Source organism: Bos mutus, chromosome 17 (genome assembly GCF_027580195.1).
Source record: "Bos mutus isolate GX-2022 chromosome 17, NWIPB_WYAK_1.1, whole genome shotgun sequence".
NCBI lineage: Eukaryota > Metazoa > Chordata > Mammalia > Artiodactyla > Bovidae > Bos > Bos mutus.
In genome coordinates this window covers 17,149,480-17,170,465 of record NC_091633.1, presented here as the reverse complement: position 1 = coordinate 17,170,465, position 20,986 = coordinate 17,149,480, and the positions used below count along the sequence as shown (strand labels likewise).

General features: G+C 46.6%; 1 protein-coding gene across 9 annotated transcripts in view; it reads left to right on the top strand.

Moving 5' to 3' along the window:
- The window catches only part of LOC102277491 (acyl-CoA dehydrogenase family member 10), a 48,490-nt gene extending 28,876 nt beyond the window's left edge, over positions 1-19,614 (top strand). For 8 of the 9 annotated variants that reach the window (XM_070386143.1, XM_070386146.1, XM_005897410.3 and 5 more), the window contains 10 exons: positions 63-236; positions 6,102-6,490; positions 10,053-10,193; positions 10,680-10,817; positions 10,943-11,033; positions 11,969-12,127; positions 13,147-13,319; positions 15,246-15,389; positions 16,406-16,483; positions 17,079-19,613. In XM_070386143.1, coding sequence (XP_070242244.1) covers positions 63-236; positions 6,102-6,490; positions 10,053-10,193; positions 10,680-10,817; positions 10,943-11,033; positions 11,969-12,127; positions 13,147-13,319; positions 15,246-15,389; positions 16,406-16,483; positions 17,079-17,219 — 1,628 coding nt within the window. In that variant the 3' untranslated portion in view covers positions 17,220-19,613. Of the gene's footprint in view, positions 1-62; positions 237-6,101; positions 6,491-10,052; positions 10,194-10,679; positions 10,818-10,942; positions 11,034-11,968; positions 12,128-13,146; positions 13,320-15,245; positions 15,390-16,405; positions 16,484-17,078 lie in introns of all 9 variants that reach the window. The other variant, XM_070386142.1, reaches the window with a different exon arrangement.
- The last annotated feature ends 1,372 nt before the right edge of the window (positions 19,615-20,986 follow it).

The window sequence follows — 20,986 nt, the reverse complement described above, 5'->3', positions numbered from 1 at the left end:
TCAAATATTAGGAGCCACGGGGGAGCTGAGGTCATTGCCTAGTTCTGGCTCTGTCGCTTCAGGGTTGAGTGACTGTGATTTGACTGAGCTGGGAATCCCTACTGCAGAGGACTATTTCAGGATGTACTGTCTTCACATGGGGATCCCTCCTATTGAGAACTGGAACTTCTACATGGCTTTCTCCTTCTTCCGCATCGCCGCAATCCTGCAGGGAGTCTACAAGCGTTCACTCACAGGTAATGGGAGCCTAGGAGAGCTGGCCTCAGGGTGTGAGTCAAAGCCAAGAGGCTTCTCTCCCTGAAACCCTCTCATGACCAAACTACAAAGTTCAGTTAATTCAACCATTTGTCAGCAAGTGTATATCATATGTTTTTAAGAAATATTTAGAATTTTAAAAAATTATTAAAGTAAGGTATAAAACTTTTTAAAAGTAAAAACACATAATAAGAACTCAATCATATAGAAGAATATAAAATCGTTTTCCATTTTTTTTCAGCATCACTCCTCAAAGACGAAGCTAAGTTAAGGGTTTTGGGCCCCAATTTTTCTGTATATCTGTTGTCTCTCCTCTCTGTCTCTCTCTGCAAGTTTTATAAAAGTGTGATCATTTTACATGTTATTTTTTTAGTACCTTGATATAAAAATTTTTTATCCCAAAGAATTTCTATGAAATACTATGGATGGCATCACCGACTCAATGGGCATGAGTTTGGTGAGTTCCAGGAGTTGGTGATGGACAGGGAGGCCTGGCATGCTGCAGTTCACAGGGTTGCAAAGAGTCGGACATGACTGAGCAACTGAACTGAACTGATTGTGTGTGTATATATATATATTTATATATTATGGCCATATATATGTATTTGACAACTATGTAAGGCAAATTCCTTATTTTTTTCCACTTAACAGTACTTCACTAAGACCTTTCCATGTGAGTGTGTATAGACATCATTCATTTTGCTTTCTATAGTACATTCCATTGTATGGATATGCTGTAATGTATTTAACCAGTTACCCTATTGATGTATCTTTGGATCGTCTGCAGATTTTCACAGTCACATAGTGGTTGGTGGACATCGTTTCTTACTCGTATTTGAATATATCTGAAGGATAAATTCCCAGAGTTAGAATTTCTGGGTTAAAAATTTGTATATTTAAAATTTTTTAGATGTTGCCAAATTGCCCATTGAGGGGACTGTTGAAGAAGAAAAAAAGATTACTGTATTTTCTTTGATGATCCTCTTACATATATGGGAAAATACTTTATTTAACCAGTGTTTTCTAGATTGTATCTTTAAAGTTTGAACTTTTGAGAAGAAAAGTTTGGCTACTTAGAACTGATGGTTCAATATATACACGTGTCACCTATGGAGTGTTCATATATATGCAAGTATGGCACAGTGCCAATTTAGTTTTCATTCTGAATTCTGTAGGGTAGACACTGAAATAATCTATAGCCTAAATTATTTAAGAAGGTATAAAGACAGATTAAATTTTGTTTCCTATGTAGAAGGAAAGCAATTAGAAAGCAGGAAGGTAGACTCTCCGAAAAAACTTCCCCAAAGGCTTAGCAATAGTGACTGGGCCAGTAGCATTAAATACCTATAATCATCCACATTATAATCTATAAATTCCATTCTTACCAAAAGGAACCAGGGCACGTTGGAGAAGTGACTGATTTCAGGTCTAGGGCAGAAAATCCACAAGATGAATCTGGAACATCTTCCTGTACCAGAAAGATAGGAAGTTGTTGATTATGAAGGTCATATTTAACTGTTTCAAGAGTCCACTTGAATAGGCTCCCACTTGCTAATGACAGGAAACTTTGAGCACCAGTAAGGATGAGAGCTGGAATGGATGACACACATCAAGTATGTTTAAATCCATGAGTAAAGAGTGATACTAAAAGTCTCACTGCTGACTGTGGAGGCTGAGAGGGAAGCAACCCATTATTCTGATAATTGGTAAATGAAGGGGAAAACGTCAACCACTTATCCTGCCTTTCCTATACAAATTAGTTGTCATGTTAACCAAATGATTAATGAGGAAGTTTCTCTGTAGAGAAGCATCCTGGACCCAGTGATAGAATTAGCATAGCACCAATTTGCCATCCTGGTACATGAATGCATCCGGAAAATAAGTGTTAATAGTGCTAAAATCGAGAGAGGCAGCCAGACATTACATATCTCCTGATGCTGCCCTCAAAAGTTGAACCTGGATCTGACCAAGCCTCTAGTGCCAGCCACCAACTTACAGGGAACAGAGGGTTCAGTGGAGCACATTAAATAGCACCACTGAGACAAAGCCACTCACAAAAATCCAGATTCTGGGAAACTTCACAGGGAAACAATTCAGTTTCTTCAACAAGTGAAAAAGGTGATATGATGTTGAGACTTAAAAGATATATTAGCCAAAATCAGTATTTGGACCTTATTCAGATCCCTGTTTGAAAAAAGAAATGTTCTGAAAAAATTTTTTCTGAGACAGTCTTAACTATCTCAGGGACTTAAAAGATACATTAACCAAAAACAGTATTTGGACCTTATTCAGATCCCTGTTTGAAAAAAGAAATGTTCTGAAAAAATTTTTTCTGAGACAGTCTTAACTATCTCAGGGACTTAAAAGATACATTAACCAAAAACAGTATTTGGACCTTATTCAGATCCCTGTTTGAAAAAAGAAATGTTCTGAAAAAAATTTTTGTGAGGCAATCAATGAAAAATGAATTCTGACTAGATAGTTGAGGATATTAAGGTGTCATAGTTAACTGCTGTTCAAGTGTGATAGTGATATTGCGTGGATGTTTTTAAGTCTTTGTTTTTAGACATAAATGAAATATAAGTATAAAGATGTGGTGTTTGGGATTTACTGCAGCAAAATCCAGGGTAGTAGGGGTGGAAAGGCAGAGGATGAAACAGGATTGGCCATGCTTTGATGATTGTTGAAGCTGAGTGGCAGAAACCTGTAGGTACATTAAATTCTTCTCTGTAGTTTTGTTTGTCTTTGAAATTTTCCAAAATGAAAACTTAAAACGGCAAATAGAAAGAAGCCCAGCAGTGGGTTTGTTAGTACTATGGGGACATTTTAGCTTTGTGCTCATCAGTACCCAAGGCTTTCTGGCAGCATTCTGCTCTCAGCCAGGGTGTCAAAATCTTCTGAGAAGGGCAGTTGCAGTAGGGGAATTGATCATGCACTCACTCCCAAGAGCCACTGCTAGGTCAGGCACCATGCCAGGCAGTTGCTGTTGTTCAGTCACTCAGTTGTGTCTGACTCTTTGCAGCCCCATGGACTGCAGCACACCAGCCTCCCTGTCCTTCACCGTCTCCCAGAGCTTGCTCATATCCATTTAGTTGGTGATGGCATCCAACCATCTTGTCCTCTGTCGTCCCCTTCTCGTCCTGCCTTCAGCCTTTCTCAGCATCAGGGTCTTTTCCAACGAGTCAGCTCTTCACATCAGGTGGCCAAGGTATTAGAGCTTCAGCTTCAGCGTCAGTCCTTCCAATGAATATTCAGAGTTGATTTTCTTTAGAATGGACTGGTTGGATCTCCTTGCAGTCCAAGGGACTCTCAAGAGTCTTCTCCAATACCACAGTTCAAAAGCATCAATTCTTTGGTGCTCAGCTTTCTTTCAGAGAAGGCAATGGCAACCCACTCCAGTACTCTTGCCTGGAAAATCCCATGGATGGAGGAGCCTGGTGGGCTGCAGTCCATGGGGTCATTAACAGTCGGACACAACTGAAGCGACTTAGCAGCAGCAGCAGCAGCTTTTTTTATAGTCCAACTCTCACATCCATACATGACTACTGAAAAAATCATAGCCTTGACTAGATGGACCTTTGTTGGCAAAGTAATGTCTCTGCTTATGAATATGCTGTCTAGGTTGGTCATAGCTTTTCTTCCAAGGAGCAAGCATCCTTTAATTTCATGGCTGCAGTCACCATCTGCAGTGATTTTGGAGCCCCCAAAAATAAAGTCTGACACTGTTTCCCCATCTATTTACCATGAAATGATGGGGCCGGATGCCATGATCTTCGTTTTCTGAATGTTGAGCTTTAAGCCAACTTTTTCACTCTCCTCTTTTACCTTCATCAAGAGGCTCTTTAGTTCTTCTTCACTTTCTGCCATAAGGGTGGTGTCATCTGCATATCTGAGGTTATTGATATTTCTCCCGGCAATCTTGATTCCAGCTTGTGCTTCTTCCAGTCCAGCGTTTCTCATGATGTACTTTGCATATAAGTGAAATAAGCAGGGTGACAATATACAGCCTTGACGTACTCCTTTTCCTGTTTGCAACCAGTCTGTTGTTCCATGTCCAGTTCTAACTGTTGCTTCCTGACCTGCATACAGATTTCTCAAGAGGCAGGTCAGGTGGTCTGGTATTCCCATCTCCCTCAGAATTTTCCACAGTTTATTGTGATCGACACAGTCAAAGGCTTTGGCATAGTCAATAAAGCAGAAATAGATATTTTTCTGGAACTCTCTTGCTTTTTCAATGATCCAACGGATGTTGGCAATTTGATCTCTGGTTCCTCTGCCTTTTCTAAAACCAGCTTGAACATCTGGAAGTTCACGGTTCACATGTTGCTGAAGCCTGGCTTGGAGAATTTTGAGCATTGCTTTACTAGCATGTGAGATGAGTGCAATTGTGCGGTAGTTTGAGCATTCTTTGTCATTGCCTTTCTTTGGGATTGGAATGAAAACTGACCTTTTCCAGTCCTGTGGCCACTGTTGAGTTTTCCAAATTTGGTGGCATATTGAGTGCAGCACTTTCACAGGATTTGAAATAACTCAATTAGAATTCCTTCACCTCCACTGGCTTTGTTCGTAGTGATGTTTTCTAAGGCCCACTTGACTTCACATTCCAGGATGTCTGGCTCTAGGTGAGTGATCACACCATCGTGATTATCTGGGTCATGAAGATCTTTTTTGTACAGTTTTTTTGTGCATTCGTGCCATCTCTTTTTAATATCTTCTACTTTTGCTAGGTTCCTACCATTTCTGTCCTTTATTGAACCCATCTTTGCATGAAATGTTCCATTAGTATCTCTAATTTTCTTGAAGAGATCTCTAGTCTTTCCCATTCTTTTGTTTTCCTCTATTTCTTTGCACTGACCACTGAGGAAGGTTTACTTATGTCTGCTTGCTATAAGGTTTACTTATGTGTGCTTGCTATTCGTTAGAACTCTGCATTCAAATGGGTATATCTTTCCTTTTCTCCTTTGCTTTTCACTTCTCTTCTTTTCACAGCTATTTGTAATGCCTCCTCAGACAGCCAGTTTGGTTTTTTGCATTTTTTTTTTCCTTAGAGATGGTCTTGATCACTGCCTCCTGTACAATGTCACCAACTTCCGTCCATAGTTCATCAGGCACTGTGTCTATCCAATCTAGTCCCTTAAATCCCAATCTAGTCCCTTAAATCTATTTGTCACTTCCACTGTATAATTGTAAGGGATTTGATTTAGGTCATACCTCAATGGTCTAGTCGGAGAAGGCGATGGCACCCACTCCAGTACTCTTGCCTGGAAAATTCCATGGATGGAGGAGCCTGGTGGGTCGCGAAGAGTCTGACATGACTGAGCGACTTCATTTTCACCTTTCACTTTCATGCATTGGAGAAGGAAATGGCAACCCAATCCAGTGTTCTTGCCTGGAGAATCCCAGGGACAGGGAAGCCTGGTGGGCTGCTGTCTCTGGGGTCGCACAGAGTCTGACACGACTGAAGAGACTTAGCAGCAGCAGCAGCAATGGTCTAGTGATTTTCCTTACTTTCTTCAATTTAAGTCTGAATTTGGCAATAAGGAGTTCATGATCTGAGTTGTAGTCAGCTCCTGGTCTCATTTTTGCTGACTGTATAGAGCTTCTCCATCTTTGGCTGCAAAGAATGTAATCAATCTGATTATTGATCTTTGTAAAATGGGGATTAAAACAGTCATGCAACTCCAGGAATTCAGTGAGTTGAGCATCAGACACTCAGCACTAAGTCTGGTACATGTCAAGTACTCAGCAGTTGTAGTTGCTGCTGATGGAACAACAATACTGTTATACGTTAGTACTATTAAGGGTTGTTTAGGGGGTTCTCACTGGTTTTCTTTGCCTCTACTTAGGGCAAGCAAGCTCGGCGACTGCAAAACAAACTGAGAAGCTGACAGAATTTATGTCCAACCTGGCATGGGATTTTGCAATCAAAGAGGGGTTCCAGATTTTTAAGGAAATGCCAGCCACCAAACCATTAATGAGGTCCCACCACACATGGTCTCTGCTGAGGACCCCAGGCACGAGGAGTTATGTCACCTCCACAGACTCTTCTCCAGCTCATGCCTCAAAGGGAGCTCTGATCTTCTCTCCAGAAGGCCTTCCCCACCGAGTCAGGGAGCTATATCAGAAGCTGAAGGAGTTTATGGAACGACATGTGTACCCCGCTGAGCCGGAGCTACAGCGTCACCAGGTCTCAGCTGAGAGGTGGACCCCCTCCCCACTGGTCGAAGATCTCAAGGTAAAGCAGCTTTTCGTTAGTACAGCCCAACCTTAGCTCGTCCATATCTTAGCTTAACTCGTCCAACCTTAGCTGGCCATATCTGTTCCTTCTCAGGCTGTGAAGAGATGGAAGAGTTGAGCTCAGTGGTCTCTGCTGCCACCACCACTAGAAAGAGCCAGCGTAGATCACTCAGTTTCACTTCATTGTTCTTTCTGTGTGACCACGTCCTGGCCTGATACTCACCGCAGGCAGAGGAATGCCAAGTCTGTGGCTTCTAACTCTGAGGCAGATGGACTCATTTTATACATGTCTGAATCATGTAAATTTGAGACAGTGATATAAATTGCATCAGTTAAATGACGCTGTCTTTAAAGAATCCGTAACATCAAACCTGAAGGGCCACATCAACTGTAAACTACGTTTATGCTCCTGACACACAGTGACATCAGTTTAGTGTATAATGGAAATACCTGCTGTACTTTTTCAGGATTGGTCTTGGCTTGTGTTAGTTCTTAAGTTATCTGAGGTCTTCAGGAGCACATATTCTGCCTATGATGCAACCAGACCTACTTTAAAATGAATTGGCATTATCTCTACTATCATAGTAACAAACCTGTTGCAAATTAACCAGAGTTCAAACATGGCAAGATTAGAAAGAATTCATGACATAGAAAGAGTTCTATAAAGTTCTCTGGCCTCTGAGATAGTGACTGTCAACAATTTGATTTATAGGCTTCCAATTCCATTCTTCTAGTACATAGTAATATATATATATATTATTCCTATAATATATAGAAATATATATATATATTCCCACATCCTATTGTAATGAAACTGTTTTATTCAATTATTTGAATCTCCCACTGGCTTATGTTATTTAATGATGTATCCCATGTCAGTGCCTGGAGATGGATCCCCGAGAGGACCACATTGGGGGTGCACCGTAATTTGGCTACCCTGCCCCCGGCTGAGAGACACTGTGGGGATCTCAGTGTAGGTCACTCCAGGTACCAAAGCAGCAGAGTGAGCAGCTAGCTGCTAATATGGACAGGGAGGCTGAAGAGCCAGCTGAAAGAGACAGTAGAAGCCAAGGGAATGCTGACTGCCAGGAGTGTGGTCACAGCTGTCACTAGGGCAATGGCCAGGAGGTCTCCACTGGATGCTTCCCCAGGACACTGAGATTGAGGTGGGAATTTTCAGCCAGTCATGTGTAGGTCCAATGCTCACATGTTGATGCCCCTGAAATTTTTACAGTGAGAGAGCACCCCAGAGTAAGAAGCGGTTTGGATCCTGTGCAAGCAAGGTGCATCAAATGCTTGAATGCTTCTGTGTCCACTTACTGTTTCTACAGTGTCTTTTTTTTTAACTTGTGGCTGGCTGGGTCTTCATTGTGGTGCATGGGCTTTCTCTAGTTGTGGTGTGCATTGACTTTTTTTTCCTCTTGTTGCATCTCTTACACAGGCTCAGTAGTTGTGGCCCATGGTCTCTAGAGCGCACAGACCCCAAAGTGCTCTGGCTTCTCTAGTTGCAGCCTTTGGGCTTTGTGGCCCCACAGCACACGGGATCTTAGTTCCCCCACCAGGGATCGAACCTGACACCCTCCCCCGACCTGCCCTCCCCCCGCCCAGTGAAAGCACTGTGTCCTAACTACTGGACTGCCAGGGAATTCCTGAATGAGACCATTTTAGGTCCTTTTCATCAGTAAGGTGCATACCATTCTGTACTCCCATTACCTTATGAAATGTCCTATACCCCACCTGCTGACCTGCACACTTAATCCTCACTCATTAAATGTACCCATCCAGTGCACAGAAGTATTGGAAAGCAGACATTATTGCCATGAACACCTCTAGTTTCTAAGTGAATGTATAGGAAAAACCTAGAGAATGTTCTACTTGTGGTCGTACCTGAATGGGAATCATAAGGACAACTAAGATTATTGGGGAGAGTGGTAAAAGAATGGCTCACAGCTTTTATCAAGTGTCATTACTACTCGTAAGTGAGAAGTATTTGGCATTTGTACTGCATCTCACAAATCCTATGAGCTAAGCGTTATGAACCTCAATTTAAAGATAAGAAATCGAATTTGTCCAGGGACACAACTAGAAATAGTATCACCTGGACTCAATGCAGATCTTCCGGGCTCAAATCTATGTGTTTTCCCCTCCCACAAGGAGATGATTCTATTCATTTCCTTATTCTTCCTCTTCTCAGAACTCCCTTGCTTCTTTTCCTAATTCTCCTTTCCTTTGCTGCTTCATTTGTTCCAGTTAATCTGTCCTTCCTCTCCTTGGTCACTGCAGTCTCAGCTAATTAGCTTAACACAGCCATGAGACAAGTGTATGTGCTGATTCTAGAAGTATATGTTCTCGAGCGCAGCCCCCATGTAATGGAAGAGCCAGCCAGGTGGTACCCTCCCAGTGGGAAGACTTTCCATCATCACTAATATTTATTGTAGCCCCAGCTTCTGAGTCCAACACTCTGTGTTCTCTGTGTTACCTAATTAATCTTGCCAACAATCTAGTGAGATGCATGTTTTGGACATAGGTTGGCTCCCTAGTGTCTCTTCTCCTTTCTTTGGGTAGTAGCACCCTAGTCATTTGGGTGCCTCCCTCCCTGCCTTTGGACAGTCTGGCAGAGCTGTAGTCAAGGTGCCAGCTCAACCCACCCCACAACACCCGGGCAGGAACTGGGCACGTGGGGGCAGCTCCGTGGTCCCTACCTGGAACCGGAAGAGTTTTCGATAGAGAAAACAGCTGGCACTCACTCACTGAACAGCAGGACTGCTGAGTGTTTGTCCTGCTGCCATTCTCTAAGCTGCCTGGATTCCCATCCATTTCTGAGCCTCCTTCTCTAACCTGAACTCCTGATAATCTTCCCATTCGGATCCTTTTTCCAGTCAGTCACCTCCATTCCTAGTCTCACTCAGTAGCTGTGACTGGTAGGGTGGTTGGTGACGTCCCCTGTCAGGGATAAGGAAACTGCCATGGGGAGCTCCACTATCTTGCCCAAGGTCTCCCAACAGGTGTGGTGGGGCAGGGTCTGAATCAGGCAGTCTGACTCACGGTCTGGGTTCCTGATCCCCAGGCTGGACTCCCTGGTTTCCCTGTCGGGAGCTATGTTCAGAAACCTAGGGGGTACTTCCCCAGGACCAAAGTTGTGCCTCATGAAGAAAGCTGGACAGGGGATTTCCTTAGGTACCTCATCACCCATCATCATCATATTATTCTCAAAGCAACTGAGACTGCCGCCACATCTCTGGGCTGGTTCCCTGCAGACTCGCTAAAGGACCTTCACTCTCTTGTGTTCATGATGTGAGGTCTAGCTGTGTTGTGATGACAGTAGTGATGCTAGCAGTGATGGAAGTGGGCTAGAGGGGCATCTGGGATGTAGACACGGGGAAGTGAACTGATTGCACCATCCCTGTTTGGAATGGGCTGTCCCCAGACACCTCCCATTCTCCTCCCACAGATCTGTGGGGTTGTATCCCGCCTGATGATTAGGACTTATTATTTTTCATGGGCCAAAATAAAATGAAGGCCATCCTGTGTGAACCCCTGATTTCTTTTTGCCATGACAGGAGAAAGCCAAGGCTGAAGGACTTTGGAACCTTTTCCTACCCCTGGAGACTGATCCCAAGAAGAAATACGGAGCAGGGCTGACCAACATGGAGTATGCACATTTGTGTGAGGTCATGGGCACGTCTCTGTATGCTCCCGAGGTACTTTCTTTACCGTCTTCCTCAGCATGGGAGAAAATCCTTGTCCTCCAGAGAGTTCAGCCATCCTCCTAGGCTGATGGGGTTCCCTGCAGCAGCACTGGCCTCAGGAGCTCTGACACAAACTCAGACTTCTTATGAGTAAAGACACTGCAGGCAGGTGGCTGGAGCCAGAGCAGGAAAGGAGCCAGGGGTGGCGTCTTCTCAGGAAGTTAGGGCCTGGCTGAGCACAGCCTGGCTGGCTTCTGTGGAGCCTCAATCCAACAGCTCCAATCTACTTTCTCTCCCCAAGGAGCTCTGAGGTTGAGCTTCATGGGCCTCTGAGCTACTGTATTCAGAATGTTGTGGGTCTTTGCATTTCCTTGGGGAGAGGAAGGACTTTCCTGACGGTGTCAGAGGACCTGTGACATGAAAGAGTTCATGTTTCTGAGATGTTTGAATTTTAAATATGGAAGTGGAAGTCACTCTTATGCTTTTTCTTCATTCCAGATTTTTAACTGTTCTGCTCCAGACACGGGGAACATGGAACTTCTGGTTCGATACGGCACCGAGGAGCAGAAGGCCCGCTGGTTGATTCCATTGCTGGAGGGAAAGGCTCGCTCCTGTTTCGCTATGACTGAGCCCCAGGTGCCTACCTTGGGTCACCCACAGGCGCTCCTCATCAGGCCAGACCCTCACCCAGCCCCATCGGGCTCTGCCATCAGGGAACTCAGGACCCTTGCCAGCTCTAATCAGAATGTGCTCTCACTCAGGTCGCCTCCTCAGATGCCACCAACATTGAGTCTTCCATCCGAGAGGAAGATGGCTTCTATGTCATCAACGGTCACAAGTGGTGGATCACAGGTATTTGGCCTGAAATTCATTTTTCAATCACATTTATGTGGGTCTTCCCTGACAAGCACGTCTTCTCTGCCCTGCTGTTGTCTGAGAAACTGTGGGAGGGACTAGCTTCACTTCCAGTTAACACAAAGGAGATTCTGTCTCTGTTCCCAGAAGAGGCAGCAAACCCTGAGAGAACCAAAGGTTCTACATGGACTCCAGGTGACCCCACATGTGACAGTTCCAGGAATCTCTCCTCCACTCCCCACTCTCTTCATTCTGCTGTGGGTGTCTCCCTTTAGACAGGCCGGAGGTCACTTCCTCAATGGTGTCCCCCTCTTGTGAGGTCAGCTGTGCTACAGCAGAAGGGCTGGTGATAATCCTGTCGTTCACTAGGCTTTAACTCTCCAGGGCCCTCGGTACATGCTGTGGGGACCTCCCCTCACCGAGTCTCCACCCTTCCCCAGAAGGTCTGTGGTATTATCCCCACTTCACAGAGAAGGAAACCAGGATGGAGAAGTGACTTGAGTCACTGCCCAAGGTACTAGCCCCCCTATTGGCAAGTAGAGAACCACCCAGAGTTCAAGGCTGGCCTGAATCTGAAGCCTGTGCCCAAAGCCAGCATGTTTCTACCTCCCGTGGGAACAAAGCAGAACAGGCTGCCACTGATAAAGTAGCAGTTTTCAGACTTTTGTCTCCAAAGTATATTTTCAACCCAATGTGGTGCTTTACAAATCAGCTGTTCTTAGGATGTTGGATTCCTTCCTCACTGGGACAGAAACCAGTTGCTCTTATTGCTGGTCAGAGGGCTGCATGTCCTCATCTGATCACGTGACATCTTAAAGGGCCCCATCTGCTCGCTGACTTCAGCTTCTGTGGGCCAGGAGACTCAGTGTTTAAGGAGAGCTGATGGCCGTGGTGTCAGATGATGGGGGTCTGTCTCTCTCCTTTCCTGGCAGGCATCCTGGATCCTCGCTGCCAGCTCTGCGTGTTTATGGGAAAAACAGACCCACATGCCCCACGCCACCAGCAGCAGTCTATACTCTTGGTTCCCATGGATACCCCAGGGATAAAAATCATCCGGCCACTGACGGTGTATGGGCTGGAGGATGCACCAGGTTGGCCTTTTGGGAACAGCTCGCTTCTCTGTGTCTGGGTCTGGGTCTGGGGAAAAGGCTTTGGGCAACCCTTGCTCAGTGCAAAAGTAACACCTTTATGAGTCTAAGGAAATTTGGAAGGCCATGTGCTCCTGCATTTCAGTTCCATTCATGAGTATCAACCATGTTGGCAAGTTTCAGACAGGCATTCATCTGTTGTTGTTGTTTTTTTCTTTTAATCATAGAAGACAAGCAGGAGTCTAGGAGGTAAGAAGGCCACAGAGAATGGAGGCAGGAAGTGGCCTCCAGACCCTCTCTTCTAGACCTCAGTGTGGAAAGCCGATTTCCTGGCTTGGAGGTCCTCTCATAGGGGCTCTTTCTCTCTGTTGATGATGTCCACATTTTGACTTCAGAGTTCCCATAGGGTCAATACACTGTAGAGTCACAATACTGCTAGGGAGTTCCAGTTTAAGTTAGAGTTACCTTTTTTTTTTTTTTTTTAAGATTTCTTTATTTTTGGTTGTATCTGGTCTTCACAGTTGCCTTCAGGCTTTCTTTAGTTGCGGTGAGCAGAGGCTGCTCCTCATCATGGTGTGTGGGCTTCTCACTTTGGTGGCCTCTCCTATGGTAGAATATAGGCTCTAGGTGCACAGGCTTCAGTAGTTGCGATTTGGGCTCTAGAGTGCAGACTCAGTAGTTGTGGTGCATGGACGTAGTTGCCGCGAGGCATTTGGGGTCTTCCCAGATCAGGGGTTGAACCCATGTCCCCTGTTTTGGCAGGTGGATTCTTAACCACTAGACCACCAGGAAATCCCTAGAGTCATGTTTTAGAAAAGGAATGCCAAGCTATTCATTTGTTATTGTGTAAATTAGTGACTTATTTTCTATTTTTAATAGGCTCCATTTTGTTCTCCCTCACTGTTCAACCACGTTCCTGTTAGAAGGCTACAAAAGGGCAGAAATATTGCCAGCAGAGGAGATAAACACATCCAAGGAAAATGTGTAGGCAGATCACTCGAAGTACCCTTTCTGTCTTTCAGGTGGCCACGGTGAAGTCCTGTTTGAGCAGGTCCGTGTGCCCAAAGAGAACATCATCCTGGGCCCCGGCCGGGGCTTTGAGATTGCCCAGGGCCGACTGGGTCCCGGCAGGATCCATCACTGCATGCGGCTGATTGGCTGCTCGGAGAGGGCGCTGGCGCTCATGAAGGCCCGAGTAAGTACTTCTCTGCGCCTGTCTCTGGACCAGAACGACCCATCTGTCTTCCTTTCAGACTTCTAATCCTAACTGTTTCCTGAGAGCAGACTTAGCAGGTGAAGCAAGGTGATGTTCTTTACAAGAAGCTGTGTCCTTGTGTTTTCTCTGCCTCTTTTACTTTGCTAAAGTTTCAAATCCAGAGCAGAATGGGCCTTGCCCTGTCAAGGTGACCAGAAGGAAAAGGCCAGGCTCTGTGACAGCAGAGGGCAAGGTTCCAAGTCCACAGGGTCATGGTCTACTGATGACCATTTCTTCTATCAGTTCATCTTTAAAAATCAGGTAATAGAGAGAACTCAGGGCTCTAGCATCCAGCCCTGCACCATCCTCCTCCCCCAGCACATTTAAAACTTTATTCTTCTGTGACCCCTGGAAGGTTCTCCACACAAATGAAAGCTCTTGCTGGCAATGGTAATTCAAATCAGTGATACCAATTTTGCAAAGAAAACTGAAGGAACCTTTGAGCCCCCAAAATATCTCACAAGATACTGTCCAAAGAACAGAGATGGTCATGTGTGCATAGATCACTGAGCAAAGCTGAGATTCACACCGTTTTACTGTCCAATTTCTTTGTTTTATGTTTTTGTTTTTAGTTTTTTTTTTTTTTTTTAAAGAAAATGCTCTCTTTAAGGGCTCAGGTACAGTATCTAGTCTCATCCTGCAGAGCAGCTTGAGTGTACATGCCAGAAGTCTTCAGTTCAGTTCAGTCGCTCAGTCATGTCCGACTCTTTGCGACCCCATGAATCGCAGCACGCCAGGCCTCCTGTCCATCACCAACTCCCAGAGTTCACTCAAACTCATATCCATCGAGTCGGTGATGCCATCCAGCCATCTCATCCTCTGTCGTCCCCTTCTCCTCCTGCCCCCAATCCCTCCCAGCATCAGAGTCTTTTCCAATGAGTCAACTCTTCACATGAGGTGGCCAAAGTACTGGAGTTTCAGTTTTAGCATCATTCCTTCCAAAGAAATCCCAGGACTGACCTCCTTCAGAATGGACTGGTTGGATCTCCTTGCAGTCCAAGGGACTCTCAAGAGTCTTCTCCAACACCACAGTTCAAAAGCAGTCTTAGAAGGTTCCAAGTATTGATGTGGCCATCCCACTCATAGGACCTGATCATAAAGAGTAATTAGATTTGATACTAGGAGGTTCACCACAACCATGATTATAATACTTTGAAACAACCTGTGAGGCTAACAAGTAGAGCTTGGTCAAATAACCCTGGTTATGGGCATGCAGTGAAATTCCAAAGCAACGCTGTAGAAATCTGTTTCTTAATATATGTAAAGAGATAACCCTTAATTAAAAAAAAGCAGGCTACAAAAGCATTATAAAGAATATGATTCTATTTTTTTGTTAAAAAAAATGCTTTTTTTTTTTTTGGTCTGAAAATGTATACTTTTCTGCCATTAGTAATATAATTGGTGTCATTATCTGTTTTTAGTTAAAAAAAAGGGGGCAGAGAAAAGATCCCTTAAGTTCTTCTGATTGATTGTAGTTTTCAAAGACTATAGAATCCCCATTGCAATAACAGTTGCCCACAAGAGGGCTCTGGCACCCAGACTTTGCTCCCAAGAGTTCCTCAGGATGTGAAGCAGGCCCTCTGTCAGCAGAGGGCGCCCTCCTGGCCTGTGTGAGGTGCCCACAGTCACTGCCTGGTTACCAGAGTAGCCCTGGGCCACAGGCGACTCAGATCAAGCTCTGTCCTGCTTGGAGGCCAGGCCTGCCCAGATGGGGCAGAATGGCTGGAGTAAAGGGGTTCCTGGAGATAATTTGTTCAGCCACCACATTGTCTAGCTTCCCCCATGCCCCCGCCCTCTCCTGTGCTTCTTCCACCCTCTCCTCTGCAGGGCAGTCCATGCCTCCTGTCCTGTCTCCTGTGTCCACAGGTGAAGTCCCGTGTGGCCTTTGGGAAGCCCCTTGTAGAGCAGGGCACGGTCCTGGCAGACATTGCCCTGTCCCGCGTGGAGATCGAGCAGGCCCGGCTGCTGGTGCTGAAAGCTGCCCATGTCATGGATGTGGTGGGAAATAAGGTAGGAGGCTGAGGGACCTCACAGAGGACAGGTCCAGAGGACACGGTGAGGGATGCCAGCCCAGAAATCTAGATGTTGACTCTTCCCTCCCCACTCAGCAAACCACAGAGAAAGCGCTTGGCTCCTTGACATAAATAACTTTGCCTCAATTCTTGTTGGAACTACCTGGGCAGCTTTTCAAAAACGGAAACGATACAATAAAGAGGACTGACCTTTCTGTTTTACTGACCCAGTGACCATCTGTCAGCAGGCCTGACAGGGCCATATGGCCCTGGCCTGAGCCACAGACCTGCCTGGTCTTCCAGGCATCAGGCAAACTGAGAATAAGCCAGGGAGTTAACCAGAGGAGAAGCTTTATTTTCAACATGACATTATTCCTTAAATGGCTCTTTCTGAGTGCCTCCTAACACCAGGCATGATGCCATGTCAATCCATCTCTCCATCCATCTCTCGGGAGAGATGTCTTCTCCATCTCTCTCCCGGGTCTCTAACCCTTAGCTCAGAGGCCTCGGTAGCAGGGGGTGACCCAGGCTCAAGTTCCTAGTTTCTTGGTCATCTAGTGCCAGGTATGAGGGCTCTCAGAGGCTTTGATTGAAATCCAAAACTCAGGGAAGATGCTTGTACTTCAATTCCCCAGAGTCCTGGCTGGCCTCATGCCACCTTTCCTTTGGAAACAGAGCTGGTTGTGACCCCAAATGAGGCTCAGGCCAGTCCCCACTCTGCATTGTGTGTGCAGTGATGCTGCCTGTCACCTGGGAAGATACCCCTTGTCTTTCCTTGACAAGGCAGCTTCCCACACCACACAGCATCCTAAGTCACTTTCCTTGTCACCCCCACTGCCTCTCCACCCATTGGTGCTGGGCAGGGTCCATGCACCAGGCAAGGCTTGTGGTCCAGCAGGACCTCAGATCTCTATTCTGAGCTGCTGTTTCTACTCCTCCCTGTGAAACTGATCAGTCTTCCACGCATTCCGCCCTGGGGTCTGCCCTCCTCACCACAACTCCTCTTCCTTGTAGGCTGCAGCTCTGGATATTGCCATGATTAAAATGGTGGCCCCATCCATGGCTTCCCGAGTGATTGATCGTGCTATTCAGGTGAGCACAGATGATGGATCACTGGTTCTTCTGAATCATTCACAAGATTCAAAATTCCTCTCCTTCAGCTGCCCAACCTCCTGTAAACTAACAGCCGCCCTTTGTTGCACACCCCCCATAATGACTGTCCTTTTCCTCCCCAGATACAACCCTATGAGGGGTCCTATTCCTGCTTCCATTTTGAATACATGGAAACAGAAGCACAGCAAAGTGATTTGTCCAAGGTCACTCAGCTTGCAAGGAGCTGAGCTCAGATTTTGGGGAACCTAGGTCCTTCTTACACCAGGCTCAGCCTCCTAACCACACAGAGATGCCTCCTTCCCAAATCTCAATCCATGGGCCCTAGAGAAGGACTTCCCAACAGCAGAAGTCAACTAGCAGAACAGACCTGGGGAGCCTGGTGTCCCTGGGACGGCTAGTGAGGCCCCACCTGGAGTCTTACAGAACACTGTTGTCACACAGGTGTCAGGGGACAGCTTTGCAATGTGGCTGTTCTGAGCTGTCCTCACATCTTAGGAGCAGGCACTTATTCGTGGGGCTCTCAGGGATGAGGGCTCACCCAGGGCTTCCTCCCCTCCTGCTCTGTGTCTTCCAGGCCTTTGGAGCAGCAGGGCTGAGCAGCAACTACCCACTGGCTCAGTTCTTCGCTGGGGCCCGAGCCCTGCGCTTTGCTGATGGCCCTGATGAGGTGCACCGAGCAGCAGTGGCCAAGATGGAGCTGAAGCACCACAGTTAGACCCGCAGGAGCCAGATTGTCCCCACCAGGCTTGTTGTGCCCAAATGTGAAAGGCCTGGTGTGTGTGCTCCGTGCACCCCTCCCGGCAGCTCTGTCCTGGGACCCTTGTGAAGTTGGCCTTGGTGGGTCCCCACAGAACACACTTCTGTAAGAAGCCTGGAGTTGCCTGTTTCAGGCAAGGAGGAAGAGGAGTAACCAAGAGCTGAGTGGGTTTTGGCACAGAGCCTGAAGAGCTGGTCTTCAGGCCAGGAGCTGGATGGGCAGCCGGGCCCCTTCTCTCTGGCTGTGGTGTGCAAAGGCTGTGGGCATCTGCATGAGTATTAGGAGACCTGCTGGGCCTGTGGTTGCTCCCAGGGCCTGCTGCTCTGGCCCTCCCCACCCCTTCTCTCAGCTGATGGCTGCAGCCTACAAGCCTGGGGTAGGAGAACTCCTGGGAAAAAGGAATGAAACCCAAATCATGAAGCCACTGCCATCTGATTTTCTTTGAATATCCAAAACACAGAACACTGAAATGTTAATTTAGAAAGAAACTTTGGAGACATGAAAGAATAAGAATGTATACTAAAGAGACATCATGAATGCTCTATATCGTATAAAAAGAATGGAGAATGAAGGCTATCACTTCAACCCCTGTTTCAGTAATGTCAGTTGCCTCCGCATATTTGAGTTTACACAAGATCCTGCCCAGTGCATCAGCCTCCCTGTACGCATGGAGGGCAAAGACGCAGTGACCCATAGTAGGTCCCAAACCAGCCACCTCAATGCTACTCATCTAAAGGTCAGCAAAAGACCATGGCATTCTGGTGTGTGAGGGCCATCCTCCATCGGCTCTGTAGTCAGAATATTTGTGGGGAGAGGAGGTGGTGGGAAATATGCCATTACAATCCAGAGAGCAGTACTTTTCCCACAGAGATAGGTGGACATACTTGCTCACTTGAGGTCTGAGTTCAAGGAATGGGTGCCCATGAGCCCAGGCAGTGGGTGGAGATAAGCCACTGGCTCTTAGGGCCTGGTCTGCTAATCTCATGATCTGGGATAATGTGGCCAACAGTTGCCCGTTTCAGGTCAGACCACATTGGCAGGGATCACCCTTCACTGTCTGCTGCCTTGCAGACCTGGCCCCCTCAAGGAACTGCTTTACCAGAGAGAACACCCACCTGATGCTACAACCGCATGCCTTCAGGGTATTGGGGAGTCATGGGGGCTTGTGAAAATGCTCCTCAGATGTCCTTGCCTCAGTGGTCTGGGGAGGCAGGCCCTCCTCTACTGCTTGTTGTTCACAAAGACAGTTAAATTCAACTCCTCCCCCACAATGAATTGCTATCACACCAGCCGCACTGTCAAACCTTTTGAAAACTGGCAGGGTTCTAGCAGCCTGAATTCTTGCTTTGAGTCTTAGTAAGGAGGGGTTTGAAAAAGGAAGTGCTCTGGCATGTGTATCACGTGACCCTCAGGTTTCTCTCATGGCCTCTGAAGTTAACCTTGCTTGTTAACTAGTGCAGCTGCAGGGATGAAAATAGAAGCTGTGGGGCGACCGCACGTCTCCCTCAGGTTCTGTGGGGAAAGGGGAAGCCCTGGGTGGGACAGTGAGCGTGCTTAAAGGATGTGACTCACAGAGATGCGGCCTCCAGCAGCCCCTTATCCAGGATCTCCCATCCTGTGAAATACCACTCACCACTGTCAACTGTACCCTTCCTCTTGGTTGGGCGCTAGTCTAGGCCTTGGGGAATGTGCAGGAAAACAAACTGGCCCAGTTGCTGACCCCCTGACCCCTGGTGCCCTGAAGGCGTGTGTTTGTAACCGCCCCAGGTGGGTGTTCTCTCAGGTAGGGGACGGTGGCGAGTATCTGAGATGGTGGTGGGTGATGTGGGTGCTCTAATAGGCACTGCTAGGGGGTGGGAGCTGGGGGCTCAAGAAGGGAAAACTCATTCCAGAAGAGGCATTTGAGCAAGACCTGCATGATAAGAATGGGCAAGGGTGCTTCAGAAGAAGGAACAGCAGATGCAGAGGCCCTGCATGGCAGTCCAGTGTGTCTGGGTGTGGAATACCAGAAGGTAGAAGGTGCTGGGCCATGTGAGACCTCAGGGCCTTTGGTGGGGAGTTTGGTGTTGATTCTAAATGTGACAAAACAGTAAGTTTAGGTCTTAGCGTGACACTTTGAGTTTTTAAAAGCTGCTTCTGCTCTCCAAAGTTCACCAGGATAAAGAAGGAATAAAGGAAGATTAGAGCTGGTTCAAAGTTCCCTAATGCTGCAGAGGGCTGCAAAAAAAAAAAAAAGTTAAAATTAAAAAAAAAAAAGAAGGAAAGGTGGAGGATGAGGGGCAGGGGTCTTAACGAGTTATGAACAAAAAATCTGAAGAATAAAGGAAATTTAACCTGGTCTTCATCTCTCTTTTTTCCCCTACCTTCAGCAAACAGCTGGCATTTTTGGTTGGCCAAATGTGCTAACTAATGTGGTGCTGTGACAGCATTGTGCTTCTCTGGAGTAGGAGTCCGTGTGTGGTTGTACATGCATGCTTGGGCATGAACAAGCTTGGCGGGTGATGAGGGTACCTGACCAGCTTTATTTGTGGCACACTTAATCTCTTGCCACCATCTCTATGTGGCCGGGTCTGCCTTCTTATTAGCCTGTCTTGGGTATGGGAACAAAATGTCATCATAACATACTGATTTTTTTTCACATCGACTTTCTGTCTCAAAGCAATTGGACACACAATTCCTCTGCTCATCTCTTGGCATCAGAGGCTAGATTCCCATTGGACTGAGCCCTCCCCAGTGGCCCCATGACAGTTGCAGGGCTCAGAGTTCCATCTAGAATGCCAGCTGTGATGGGGCGTCTAGCCCTCTCTTCCCATTCTCCCCCACCTCATGCTCCCTGCAGTTACGTGTGGTCCTGGCATCCACAGCTGCCTGTGTTCCTCCCAGCCTTGATTTCATATACTATCAGATAATTCCAGAATAATCCTAGAAAGGCTGTAAGAAAGAGACTGGATTCCAGAGAACTCCTCTGGTTGGGGCCCCTTTAGGAGAATGTCACTGGAAGTGATGTTGAAAGAATAGGCTCCTGCATTCTCTGGCAGCATCCCCATTCCAGAGTCCCCAGTGTTCATCTAAGAGGGGGCTCCTGAAACAGCCCAGAGCTTCTGAGTTCCCCAGGGATGCCTTGGGGAGGCCAGGGCTATGCTGCCGCTGGCCTCTCTGTAGTCCCAGGGAAACTGGGGGGCAAGCCCAGAGCTGAAGTTTTGGTTGAGCATCTCTGGGATCTCTGGATCAGTATTTATACTGCCCTCCATGGTGCCACGAGGCTACAGCCCTCTCCCCACCACTGAACTTGCCAACGCATGTAAGCATCACAGCAGAAAGACGGGAGAGTACCAGGCTCCAGCAACCAGGGGTCCAAACCTGTGACCATCTATTGGACAAATACTCTGGGAGCAGAGTTCTTTTAATCAAGATGGCTGAATAGAGAAATGATTTCAGGGAATTTTTATCAGTATTAGATAGATAACCTAGTGGTAAAGAGCTGTCACAGAAAAACGTAGACACTACAGTGTTAAGGACAAATATTAGTTATACTCTACTGCAGTAAGAATGAGGGCCCAGCATGAACTGACCTCAGCTTCCATTTGTACAGGGGGCATCTTAGGGAGAGAATGAAAGCAGGGAGGGGCAATGGTGGGGATTACACAGGGAAATTCCTGCTAAATCAACAGAAAGTGGGAAGATGGAGGGCACCAGTCCACATGAAATTTATCTGGGTTTGCTAA